Raw genomic sequence first — 13,932 nt, forward strand, 5'->3', positions numbered from 1 at the left:
CTATCCTTCTCAAACTATTTTAAAAAATTGGATAGGAAGGAATACTTGTGAACTCATTCTATGAGGCCAGCATCATCCTAATATCAAAACAAAGCACACACAAAATTGCAGGCCAATATCACTGATGAATACAGATGCAAGACTCCTTGACAAAAATATTAGCCAACCAAATTCAGTAATACAGTGAAACACCCAGGTATACCATGATCAGGTGGGATTCATCAAGGGATGAAGAATGGTTAAATATCTACAAATCAATGTGATATATACCACATTAACAAATTGAAAGTAAAAACCATATGATCTAAATAGATTCAGAAAAAGCTTTTGACAAAAGTCAATATCCATTTATGATAAAAAAAAAAACTCCCAAAGAAATGGGTACAGAAGGAACATACCTCAATGTAATAATGACCATGTATGATAAGCCCATAGCTAACATCATACTCAATGGTGAAAAGCTGAAAGCATTTCCTCTAAGATCAGGAATAAGACAAAGATATCTACTCTTGCCACTTTTATTCAACAAGGTATTGGAAGTCCTAGCCACAGTAGTCAGATAAGAAAAGAAAGAAAAGAATCCAAATTGAAAAAGAAGAAGTAAAACTGTCACTGTTTACAGATATGATACTATATACATAGACAATTCTAAAGATGCCACTAAAAACCTACTAGAGCTCATCAATGAATTTGGTAAAGTTGCCAGATATGAAATTAATGTAGAAATCTGTTGAATTTCTAGACATTAATAACAAACAAGAACGAACAATTAAGAAAATAGGTTTAATGATTCTATATTGAGTCTATATCAATTCATTCATTCTGCTTATGCAATGTAATTCCTATCAAAATGCCAATGCATTTTTCACAGAACTAGAATAAATAACTCTTGAAATTTGCATGGAAACATAAAAGATGCTGAATAGCCAAAACAATCTTGAAAAAGAACAAAAGTGGAGGTATCACACGCCTCAATTTCAAACTATGCTGCAAAGCTACAGTCATTTAGCATGGTGTTGGCACAAAAGCAGATTAATAGATCTATGGAACGTAACAGAAACCACAGAAATGAACTCATAAGGGTGGTTAACTTATGGCAATATATAGTGGGGGAAAAAGCCCCTTCAATAACTGGTGTTGGGAAAACTGGACAGCTACACTCTCATACTACGCACAAAAGTAAATTTCAGATTAAAGATCTGAAACCATAAAACTTCCAGAAAAAAACACAGGCAGTAAGCTCTTTGACATAGATCTCAGTAATATATTTTTTTTACATGTCTCCTCAGGAATGGGGAATAAAAGCAAAAATAAACAAAGGGGACTACATCAAACTGAAAGACTTTTGTATAGACAAAACTATGAACAAACTGAAAAGGCCACCTACTGAATAGAAGATAGGGTTAATATCCAAAATGTCCAATGAACTCGTACAACTCAAAATCAAAAGAAGATACAACCCAATTAAAAATGGGCTGAGAATCTGAACAGATATATTTATCCAAAAAATACTTACAGAAGCCAAGAGTCACATGAAAAGATGCTCAACATCATTAATACGATATCCCCATATACCTGTCAGAATGACTATTACACACACACACACAAGTGTTGGCAAGACTGTGGGGAGAAGGGAACCCTAGGTCACTGTGGGTGAGGATATAAACTGGTGCAGCCACTATGGAAAATGGTATACAGATTTCTCAACAAACTAAAAAGAAAACTACCTTTTAATCCAGCAATTCCAGTTCTGAGTATTCATCCAAAGAAAATGAAAACACTGCTTTGAAAAGATTATATATACAGCCCTGTATATATAATACATTGAAATATAATACATTCACTGCAGCATTATCTACAATAGCCAAATAAGTCAAATCATGCTGCTTATACAGTGCTGTATGTCAGTTATATCTCAATAAAACTGGGGAAAAAAAAGTAGAGGAAAAATATCCATTGGATATATGCTAATATAATGTTAACTTATATATATATATGAAATTGATGAAAATTGTTCAGTAGCACAGGAGCTAAGAAACAGGATCCTGATGAAGATGCCAAAAGACAGCTTTGTTTTCCAGACACATTAACGTATAAAAATTTTTTAAAATGTATGAATCTCAGTTTGAGCATGTTTTAAGAGGTAACATTCTTTAGCCCTCAATGAGCAATTCAGCACAACTTCTATTAATGCAATTCCAAAATAAAACACACATATCACAAAGCCACCCAACTGTACTTTTTTTGCAGGATATTTGTAAAACCTATTAATAATTGTCAATATAATTTTCACAAAACAAGCATGTGCAGAAATCCATAATTTCCCACTCATGTTAACAGTTGTCTTTCATTGAAATTACTTAGTATTAAATAACGCATCAGAATTAACTGGGAGACAGAGTTCATAATGCAATGTGAATTTTCTTGGTTGCTTTTGGGTAAGTAAAGCCTCCAAAAAAAGGCAAATAGAGCTCTCTTTGATTGTAAGTCTCTAAAATCGACGTAATATTTTTACCATGTATTAATGTTCACTTTTCATATGAAGCTACAGCTGATGAGTAGTGCAGAACTGAGGGTGAGATGGGGGAAGCCCGTTTTCCGTGAAACCCCCTCTTGTGCCACAGTTCCCACCCCTCCTTGTGCTGCCCTCTCCCACAATCCCCATGGTGCACCATGCCATTTCCTATCTTGAGTTTCATCTCTCCTCTTATGGAAAGAACATCTTCATCTCCTCCTCTCCTTGTGCACACGCTTTATCATTCCCTTGTTAACTGTGCAACAGAGGCAATGAAATGAACATTCACCGAAAAGCTCGTGTCTCAGGTTGTACATCTTGTAAAATGCTATATTCTTATTAGGAAATTCAAAGTGTGTCCTCTTAGCTTGATATACTTTAGCCAAAGAGTCAGATCCCAATAAAATACCATTTATAAGCAGAAAATGTCTCCATATTAGTGTTTATCCCAAAACAACTGCAGAGTTTCTAACCATATGTGTAGCTCACATGTGATATTAATTTACTATCATAATCACTATGATATTCAAGGTAGACAAAGAAAACAAATATTTACCACTGTGGATTCTTAAGTGCTCTTTTAGATGGTGTTTGTATTTGAAAGCTTTTCCACATTCAGTGCACTTGAATTTACGATTACCCCCAGACTGCGTCACATGTCTCTGTAAGAAAGAATTGGTATTTTATTTATAAAGCAAAAAAGCTTTAGACATAAAGAACATTCAATCTGCTAAAAGTAATGTTTGGGTGGTTCTTTTGTTTCTTAAAGGCCTCAAATCGTAGCAGTCACAAAAATCTAACACTTGGAATGTTACCAAAAAGGAAGAGGACAGTGGCAACAGAATTTTGACATAAAGGAAAATCTCCACTTCCCAGTTTAAAGAATCAGAAGCACTCTATGATGCAATACAGCATTTAGCAAAAATACATACTTGACCAGGAACTAGAGATCATTTCCCTCTCCTGCACTCTAATTGACAGGTAAAGAAACCATGGTCCAGAACGTCCAGGAATCTGTCTCAAGCACACTTACTAAACAGAAGAACAAGGTCTCCTGAACAGAAGAAAAGGCTGGGGCTTTTTCAGGACTTTATCCTCTCTAGTAAGTTTGGTATTTCCAAAATCTTAATCTGATGATTTAAAAAATACGAGGGAGAGGGTGGGAAGATTTGGAGAATGGCATTGAAACATGTAAAATATCATGTATGAAATGAGTTGCCAGTCCAGGTTCGATGCACGATACTGGATGCTTGTGGCTAGTGCACTGGGATGACCCAGAGGGATGGTATGGGGAGGGAGGAGGGTTCAGGGTGGGGAACACATGTATACCTGTGGCGGATTCATTTTAATATTTGGCAAAACTAATACAATTATGTAAAGTTTAAAAATAAAATAAAAAAAAATACTTCCCTCTTTTCAGTCAAATATGGATTACTGTAATAGCTTTCTGTCTGGTTTATCAAACTCCCACTTTTACATACTTCAAATTAATTCTGCATCCTTTATTCGTCTTACAAAAGCAGTGTTTGAGCTGAATTATGTGATACATTCTACTCATAAATTTCTAGAGGATTCCTGTTCACCCCTGGGCACAGATTCTAAGGCTACAGATGCCAAGTTTATAGCCCTGAGTTTCCAGGCTTCTTCAGCAGGAGTTCACATCTCATCATCCAGTGAGTCCCACCTTCTGCACATACACCGCTCTTCACCTCTGCCTCTATTGATACCATCCCTTATTTCCTGGCTACGTTTCCCCTTAATTGTGACTGTTAAGACTCTACCCATCGTTCAAAGGCTCCAGTTCTGCTTGTTCTAACTGCAATCTCCCTTCTGTCCTTCACACAGGAAGGACAGAGAATGAGCGTGAAGTATGTGTCAGGCTCTACTTCACCCAAACCCCTGGCTTTGAAATTGCATACATGGCACCAACTCCAAACAGCTCTCTCTAGGTCTCTCCTCTCTCCATTCCAGACTCGCACAGCTTCCTCCACGTCCCCCCTGAACAGTAACAGGCATCTGCTAAGAGGACTACACTGACCTCTTCATTTCTCTCCTGGAAATTAGCTCCTCCTCTCCTGTTTTTTGGGGGCTTAATCCACCTGCAGTGCAGGAGACCAGGGTTCGATCCCTGGGTGGGGAGGATCAAATGGCTACTCACTGCAGTATTCTTGCCTGGAGAATTCCATGGACAGAGGAGCCTGATGGGCTAGTCCATGGGGGTCACAAAGAGTTGGACACAACTAAGTAACTAACACTTACTTACTCCTGTTTCTTACCTTTGTGAGTAAACCCCTCATTTATCTGATCGTTGCTTAGGCCCTAATTTGGAGGAATCCTGGTCCCTCTCTTTCCCTGAGACCCTTATCCAATCCCTCAGCAAGCCAGCCTGCAGCCACCATCCTCATGACATCACATCTGTCACACCAGTGCCTCTGGCCTGGGTTACAGCCACAGCCCTTAAGTGTGCTTCCTGCTTCCTTCTTGTCTCTCTCGATCTACTCTCCAACCCACAGATCACCTGGCCTAAAAATAAGCCATAAACACAAAATTCAGTACCTTTCAAATGCTTCCCTATAATACTTTAGAATAAAATCACAGGCCTTAGCCACGGCTCATACAAGAGGCCTCATCACCTGCCTCCTCCCTACCCAGCCTCTTCATTTTTCTCCCCTTCGTGCACCCTGGCTGCCTGCTGTTCCTTGGCTTCTGCCTGAGGCCTTCACGCTCCTCTGCTCCCTCTGCACAGAAGGCCCTTCTCTCAGTCATTCTGTGACTGGCTCCCTCACTTCACCCAAGTCCAGATTCAGATGTCCTAGTCTCAGAAAGGTCTCTCTACTCTATTTAAAAAAAAAAAGCAGCTTCCGCCACTTTCTATCCTCTTTGCTTTGTCTTCTTCATTCTACCTGTGTTTATATTTTACATCTGTTTTCTCTCACCTATAAGACACGCCCGCTACTGTCAGGGACTTGCTCATTTCACTACTGTGTCTTAAACACCTACAACAGGCCTTACACAGAATCAAAACTCAGATATCTGTTGCATGAATAAGACAACATGGAAATGCTTACCTTGATTTCCAGAGGCCAGCAAGGTGGACGCTCTGCCTCCTAACCTAAACGGTTCCCAATTATACCCCTCATGTTGCTGGCCTCCACATTCTATCATGGCTCCTTTCTGACCTTGGTCTGACCACATATTTCACATATGAAACTGACCGGCTACCTTTACCTCCCTCAGAGAAAGCCTCACACACACAGTGGCCTTCATGATCATCAGAGATCTTACAACTTATTTTTCTCACAGCATCTCCTGCTTTCCCTCCAGTTCTCCCTGTCCTTTGAGGCTCCTTCCTTTGACAAGGGCCCTTGGGGTGGAGAGGATGTGGGGGCAGCAGTTGCAGGATAGCTCTGCTCCCAAATGTCACCTGAACAGCCCCTGTCCCAGGGCCTGTCTACACTGTGGTCACATCCCCAGGGCCTGTCTACCCTGTGGCCACGTCCCCAGGGCCTGTCTACCCTGTGGCCACGTCCCCAGGGCCTGTCTACTCTGTGGTCACGTCCCCAGGGCCTGTCTACACTGTGGCCATGTCCCCAGGGCTCGTCTACACTGTGGCCACATCTCCAGGGCCTGTCTACACTGTGGCCATGTCCCCAGGGCCTGTCTACACTGGCATCAGGTGCCCAGGGCTCATCTACACTGTGGCCATGTCCCCAGGGCCTGTCTACACTGGGGTCACGTCCCCAGGGCCCACCCACACTGTGGTCAGGTTGGGACACCGGGGTGCCAAGAGCATGCTTCTGTTCTGTCCCTGACGAGACTCATTCAGGGCAGATGAGAAGATGGGGTTTGTCTTCTGTGGGTGAGTTTCCTCCTCATGGCACTCACTCCCAACCCCAAGTGCTCCTTTGTGGACTGAAGCGCTGACCTCCCCAAGGAAAAGCTGGCCCTGTGCTCATGCCTGCCTGTACACTCCACACCCCGTGATTTCATGAGTATTGTCACCAGGGTCCTGGGGAGACAGGCTGACCCATTCTCATCACTGTTCTCTTACACATTTTGGCCTGGTTTTTGGTTGAGCCATCAAAGCCAAGAGGGTAACACGCGCTCCCTGGGGTCAGTGACATGGGTACACACGGAGCAGACTCTTACACTCAGGTAACAGGATTCCAAGTCTTTTGACAGTAGAGATTGGACACGTGCCCCAAGCACAGCACACAACTTCAACATACCGTGCGCTGCTGAACACTTATTTGATTTTTAAATCTAGATTAACCAGATATTGATTTGATTATTTACAGTTGACCTTACAAAAGCAGAACTGGCAAAAACGTTTCTGACTTTAATCCTTAAGTTCAGAGCCAGCAACGTAACTTAAGGATAGTCTTGGTTTATACTTCTAGAAATTGAGGCAAAGTGACATAGAAACAGAATAAAACCATATGAAAAATTGAGTCCTCAGATTAAAAATGATTCAGTCTAAACTTTAGCTTCTTAAGAGGCAACTTCCCTTACATGGGAAAAAGCCACAGTAGCTTATACTGATGATAATCAGTGTTTCACGAAAAATTAAACTTGATTATTGTTTGATTTTCTCCTCTACTTGGTCAGTAGTAAGTCATGTGGTTTATTAAATGGTATTTATTTTTCTACATTGAACATTTTAGTAGAATGCATTTTGAAATCCAGTTATAAACTTGACATATTTGTTATGATATAAGCCAAATAACTGAGTTGAAAGGGACCTTGTCTAAAAATAAAAAATGTAGTCACTTCTAAAATAGTGTTCATAGTTGTTTACATGTGCGTTTAAACTCAGAAATGACCCGATCATCCAAACGAATAATCACTGTCCTTTTTACAAGGCTGCAGACCAGACACTGTCTGGTACAGCCCCTTAATCTTTCAGTGTGTGAGAGCTTGCCTTCCATGGAGTGAGGAGTTCTCGGTGTGGACAGTGGGTGAATCTGAGTCATGCCACTTACCTGCTCTCGTCCTGATTTGTGGGACGTCATGTGGCGCTCGAGCTGGGTTCTGTATGCAAACGTGTAACTGCACAGGGAGCAGCTGAAGTTGTCTTCATTCTTCTCGTGGCGATACTTAATGTGTTCTTTCAGAGAGGTAAAGCGTTTATATCCTCTGTCACAGTACGGACAGGTGAGCAACTGGGAAAATGCATCTGGTGTTCCTGTGAAACAAGAATTGTATGTTTTAAAGATGTTCCCAAAGTAGCACCAAAGAGCCCACCGAGGCCCTCTGCTGTGTGCCAGATATTGTGCTTTGTAGCTGATCCTCAAAACCAACACACTGATGTGTCTCTGTTTTATAAAGAGAGGACATGATGCCCAGAAATGGTTAAATTACTTCCAAGTCACACAGCCTGTGAACAATGAAGTTGAGAGTCAAATGCAAGCTGACTTTAAAGTCTCATATCTTTCTCACTAAAACATAATTCTTCCCTTCTTTTGTATGGTTAATTAGACAAAGAAAACAAAAGCAAAATTATAATGCAGGTCATCGTTGTGAATGTATACACATGAAAGGGGTTTGGTACACAATAACCATCTTTCTACAAAGGTAACAATGTCATCATTAGTTACTGAATGTTCATTCTTTCAAATCTGAAAAATGTCACTACAGTCATCAGAGAGTAAGCAGCATACAGTTAGAGCAAGTTTCTAAGGCTCCCCTGCAGGTGAGTGTGGAGGACGTACTGGAGGAGGTGTGAGGAGCCGTGGGGGCTGGACTGAGGGCCGGCCACTGAGATGCTCCTGCATCTTCATGTTCTTTCCCCTCCCGAGACACACCAGCACACTTCTTGTTTAGTTTCAGATGGATGACTATTAGGATAGCTTTCAGAAAATAAGCCATTATAGATAAACTGTAGTTCAGAGAATGAACTACATATTTTTAGTACATGGAAACATCTAAGCCTTCCAATCTTAAAATGTAATACCACTTGGCCAATATTAACTACATTTCTATATTGGATTTACTTCTTCAAAGAAAAAAGTTCCTAAGTCACATCTTGCTATAAATGTTATCTTAACTTTATTTTTAACTTCTTATAGAAAAACAGACCACCAGAGAAAATGTCATAATGTTTACTTCATCAAGCTGTCACTGTTACTGAAATTCAAGTCCATATAAATTAAATGTCTTGTTCAAGGACAAGCCCGCAAAGAACAGGCTGAACACCTGACTCTACATAGCTAAGTACACTGAAATATATATCAAATATATGAATAAAGTCAAACAACCAAGACCCCAAAGTTTATGATGGTATCTTCCGTTATCAGCTAGCAAGGCACCTGGAACCAGAGACTTTTCCAGTGGTGATGACTCTGACATGACCCACTTCTCTGGGGACTAGACTAGCCCCGTGAGGACATCGGGGGAATCCTGCTGTGTTCTAACATCGACTTCCTGTTTGTACAGTGTTTGGGACACTCCCCTCGCCTGGCGACGCTGCTGCTCTCGGCTGGTTCCAGGGGCTGAGGTCAGAGGCCCCGTGACAGGTGTTTTATCGTCAGCACCACAGTTGGTTTGCTTCCACCAGTCAAGCTGCCCTGAACTCCTGTGTCATAAGCTGTCTGCTCGGCATTTCATTCTATTTTCTTGTCTTCATGATTAATTCTTGTAATTAATGTACAAAATACTAATAATTTTATAAAATGGCAAGTTGCTCATATTTAAACAGCAAATTCTTTTCATAAATATCTATTGAATATTCTCACACATATGAGATATGAACTTATTATTTTAGGCCAACAGCATAAAACAATGAAAAATAAATCTAAATATTTTACATAAGTTTATAGAATGAACAGGCTTAAAAGTTAAAATTTTTGTTTTTGTTTTTAAAAAATAGTTTTTTTTTAAACTCACCTTTTAGCAATGAAGACCTTTAAGGAATAGATGTTTCTTTTTAGAATTCCTATAATACACCTATGGTAGGAATTCAGTACTAAAAAATCCACCCTATGTCTGACCACTTTCGAACTATAATTTCTTTATGAGTCTGTGATCATTTATGAATCTGTGACCATAAATAAACTTACTTAAAAAGCATTTTAAATTTCTGTGGCTTAAACTTCCTTTAGTGGCAGACTGATACAAAACCTGTGAAAAAACCTCCTTGATTTGTTCCCACTGAACCAGAATTTTGATAAATCAACCTGCTGGAATACAGCTCCCCTGTTTACAACTTATGAAGTACAGGATGGTATGTTTAATTTACTAAAACAGTAAAAACCTAAGTGCTTCTGAAGAGAATTACGTTTTCATGGCAAGAGACGTTGCTGGTGTGACAGCATGCCTACTGAGGAATCTGGATTAGCAGCTACACTGCATCACATGCCTGGAGGTAATGAACACCTGAAGGAAAACCGCTGTATACTTCAAATGTTGTACTGATGCGGAGTGACTAAGGCTCCAATTCTTACGGGACTTCACTGCACTGATTTGTTACGATGGACTTGAACAAAGCTGAGTTTTCATTATTTCACTGAGGCTTTTTGAAATTCTGTTTGTTACATTAAAATTTTACATGTTTATAAATATCTGTATTTTAAGGTTTTATATTTCCCTTTCATATTTATTGTAACCTGCTGCTGCTTCAGGTGAAATGTTAACACATTTTCTTTAAAAGAAAAAAAAAATCCAGGAAACAAACAAAAAAAACAGTAGGCAAGCAGGCCCTACAGAATTATGATGCTAATAACTATGGACTCGACAAATCTGCAAATAGATCAACAGAACACATATTATTAAAACTGAACTGCAGTGTCCTCAGCCTGTCATTTTCAGAAATGTGTCCTTTTGCCACACTGAAGGAAAGAATTCCTAGAGTACCCTACTTCTCTTTCCTTTGTCACCAAATTATTTACAGAAATCCTACCTATTCTGGAGTGAAAGCTTTCTTTCTGATCTTTTTCACAGCTGATTTCCTAATTTAAGGAAGGGACAGTTGACTTTCTGTAATGGAATCTGATTTGTTTTCTGATCACCCTTGTAGATTTCCTTCAAAAATTGGAAAGTTGATTGATACTGTACCATTTACATTAGCACCAAAATGCTGAAATGATTAGGCATAAATCTAACAAAATATGTATAAGATTTATTTGAGGAAAACTACAAAACTCTGATAAGTGAAACGAAAGCACTTGTTAAATACAAAGATATTCCATGTTCAAGGATAAGGAGACTCAATACTATCAGGATGTCAGTTCTTCCCAACTAGATATTCATATTCAGTGCAGTCCCAATCAAGTTATTTTATGGATATTGACAAAAATTCTAAACTCACATGGAGAGGCAAGAGACCCAGAAGAGGCAACATAACACTGAAGGCAAGAATAACGGGAGACCGACACTACCTGTCTTCAAGGCTTACTACATAACTTTAATAATTAAGATAGTGTGGTGTTGGCGAGAGAACAGATAAATGGATCAGTGGAATGGAGTACAGGTGAGCCCAGAGAGTGAATGCAATACAATGGAGCAAAGACAGTCTTTTCACAAACTGTAATGGAACAACTGGACATCCACACACAAAAATATGAACGTAAACACAGACCTTACACCCTTCACAAAAATTAACTCAAAAAGGATCACAGGCCTAACTATAAAATGCAAAATGAGTAAGACACAGGCTATAACAGAAGAAAACCTATACCAACTTGGGTATTGTAATGCCTGTTTGGATACCAAAGGCATGAGTCATGAAAGGCATAATTGATAAGCTGGACTTAGCTGAGAATGTTCTGCCCCATGAGATAAGACAATAAGGGAGTTAGACGATAAACCACAGACTGGGAAAACTATTTACAAATGACAGAGTTGAAGAAGGACTACTATCCAAAATACACAAAGAATCCTTAAAACTCAACAGTAAGAAATCAAATAATTCAATAATAGGTCAAATTATACCCCCATTCCTCATCCATCTTCATGACAGAGAATAAGGGAATCACCATTGCAGTGTTGAGTTCAAGAATATGCGCCTAAGATTAAAGTAAGCCCAGAGGACAAGATGGAGGAGTAAGGACCTGAGCTTACCGCCTCTCAAGAAGATGCCCAAATCACAACTAACTGCTGAACAGCCAACAGCAAAAAAGGCTGGAACCTACCAGAAAACATATTCTACTTCCAAAGACACAGAAGAGGCCATAAGGAGATGGTGTAAGGGGTGTATTCACAATACAACTCAACTCCATTCCTGCTGGGTGGGTGACGCATATACTAGAAAGTAACCATATTGCAGAGGTTCTCCCACAGGAATGAGAGTTCTGAGCCCTATATCAGGCTCCTGAGTCTGGAGATCTGGCATCAGGGGGATGAGACCCCAGAGCATTTGATTTTTAAGGCCAATGGGGCTTGATCACAGGAACTTCAAAAAATTGAGGAAAAGAGAAGTAACATGCTTAAGGGGCACACACAAGGTATTGGGCACGCTGGGACACAAGGGAAAAAGCAGTGATTTCAGAGGAGCCTGGGCCAGACCTACCTGTTGGGACAACATTAAATGTACCCACATTCACATTATAGTGGTCCTAGAAGAAGAGAGAGAAAGGGCCTGAGAAAATATTTGAAGAGATTAATAGCTGAAAACTTCCCTAACATGGGAAAGGAAATAGTCACCTAAGTCCAGGAAGCACAGATAAACCCAGGATAAACCCAAGGAGGAACATGCCAAGACATATTAATCAACTTGATAAAAAATTAAAGAGAGGATAGCACTGAAACATGTATATTACCATATGTGAAATAGATTGCCAGTCCAGGTTCGATGCATGAGACAGGGTGCTCAGGGCTGGTGCACTGGGATGACCCTGAGAGAGGGGATGGGGAGGGAAGTGGGAGAGGGGTTCGGGTTGGGGGACACATGTACACCCATGGCTGATTCATGTGAATGTATGGCAAAAACCACTACAATATTGTAAAGTAATTAGCCTCCAATTAAAATAAATAAATTAATTAAAAAATTAAAGAGAAAATATTAAAAGCAACAAGGGAAAAGCAACAAATAACATACAAGGGAGTCCCCATAAGGTTATTAGCTGATTTTTTAGCAGAAACCCTAGAGGCCAGAAGGCAGTGGCAACTTATTTTTAAAGGGGTGAAAGGGAAAATCCTGTAACCAAGAATATTCAGCAAAGCTCTGATTTCGACAGAGAAGTAAAAAATTTTACAGACAAGCAAAAGCTAATTTGGCACCACCAAACAAACCAGTTTTACAATAACTGATAAAGAAACTTCTTCAGGGGGAAAAGAAAAGCCTACAACTATAAACAAGACAATTATGAATGGGAAAGTCACTGGTTAGGGCAAACATACAGTAAAGGTAGGAAATCATCCACACACAAACATGGCATCAAAATCAGCAATCGTGAGAAGAGAAGAGTACAACGCAGGATATTGGAAATGCATTTGAAATTAAGAGACCAGCAACTTAAAACTATCTCGTATATATACAGACTGCTTTAGCAAAACCTTGCAGGAACTGCAAACCAAAAATCTACAACAGACATATGCACAAAAAGGAAAAAGGAATCCCAACACAACACTAAAGATAGTCATCAAATCACAAGAGAACCAAAGAGGAAGGGAAGAAGAAAGATCTACAAAAACAAACCACCCAACAAACAGCTCATGCAACTCAGCTGTTCTTTTAACAATGCAATCAAAAAATGGGCAAAAAATCTAAATGGACAATTCTACAAAGAAGACATACAGACAGCTAAAAGGCACACAAAAAGAAGCTCAACATTATTAATTACTAGAGAAATGCAAATCAAAACTACAATTAGGTATCACTTCACAGCAGTCAGAATGGCTATCATCAAAAAATCTACAAACAATAAATGCCTAAATCCACAAAAACAATCCCCAAAGTAACAAAACAGCAATAAGAATATATATATCATCAATTACCTCAAATATAAATAGATTAAATGCTCTAACCAAAAGATTGGCTGAATGGATACAAAGATAAGACCCATATATATGCAGTCTACAAGAGACCCAAATCACAGTAGATGATGACTGCAGCCATGACATTAAAAGACGCTTGCTCCTTGGAAGGAAAGCTATGGCAAACCTAGAGAGCATATTAAAAAGACATCGCTTTGCTGACAAAGGTTCGTATAGTCAAAGCTATGGTTTTTTCAATAGTCATGTATGGACATGAGAGCTGGACCATAAAAAGGCTGAGTGCCAAAGAATTGATGCCTTCTAAATGTTGGGAGGGACTGGGGGCAGGAGGAAAAGGAGATGACAGAGGATGAGATGGCTGGATGGCATCGACTCGATGGACGTGAGTTTGAGTGAACTCTGGGAGATGGTGATGGACAGGGAGGCGTGGCGTGCTGTGATTCATGGGGTCGCAAAGAATTGGACACGACTGAGCAACTGAACTG

At 39.8% G+C, this 13,932-nt stretch overlaps 1 protein-coding gene across 5 annotated transcripts in view; it reads right to left on the minus strand.

The window, feature by feature from the left end:
- Window positions 1-13,932, minus strand: part of ZEB1 (zinc finger E-box binding homeobox 1) — a 199,216-nt gene that overhangs the window by 11,360 nt on the left and 173,924 nt on the right. For all 5 annotated transcript variants that reach the window (XM_055543983.1, XM_055543981.1, XM_055543982.1 and 2 more), the window contains 2 exons: window positions 7,498-7,700; window positions 3,072-3,177 (listed from right to left, as the gene is read on the minus strand). In XM_055543983.1, the coding sequence (XP_055399958.1) occupies window positions 3,072-3,177; window positions 7,498-7,700 (309 nt within the window). The remainder of the gene's footprint in view (window positions 1-3,071; window positions 3,178-7,497; window positions 7,701-13,932) is intronic.

The sequence above is a fragment of the Bubalus kerabau genome, chromosome 13 (assembly GCF_029407905.1).
Source record: "Bubalus kerabau isolate K-KA32 ecotype Philippines breed swamp buffalo chromosome 13, PCC_UOA_SB_1v2, whole genome shotgun sequence".
Lineage (NCBI taxonomy): Eukaryota > Metazoa > Chordata > Mammalia > Artiodactyla > Bovidae > Bubalus > Bubalus kerabau.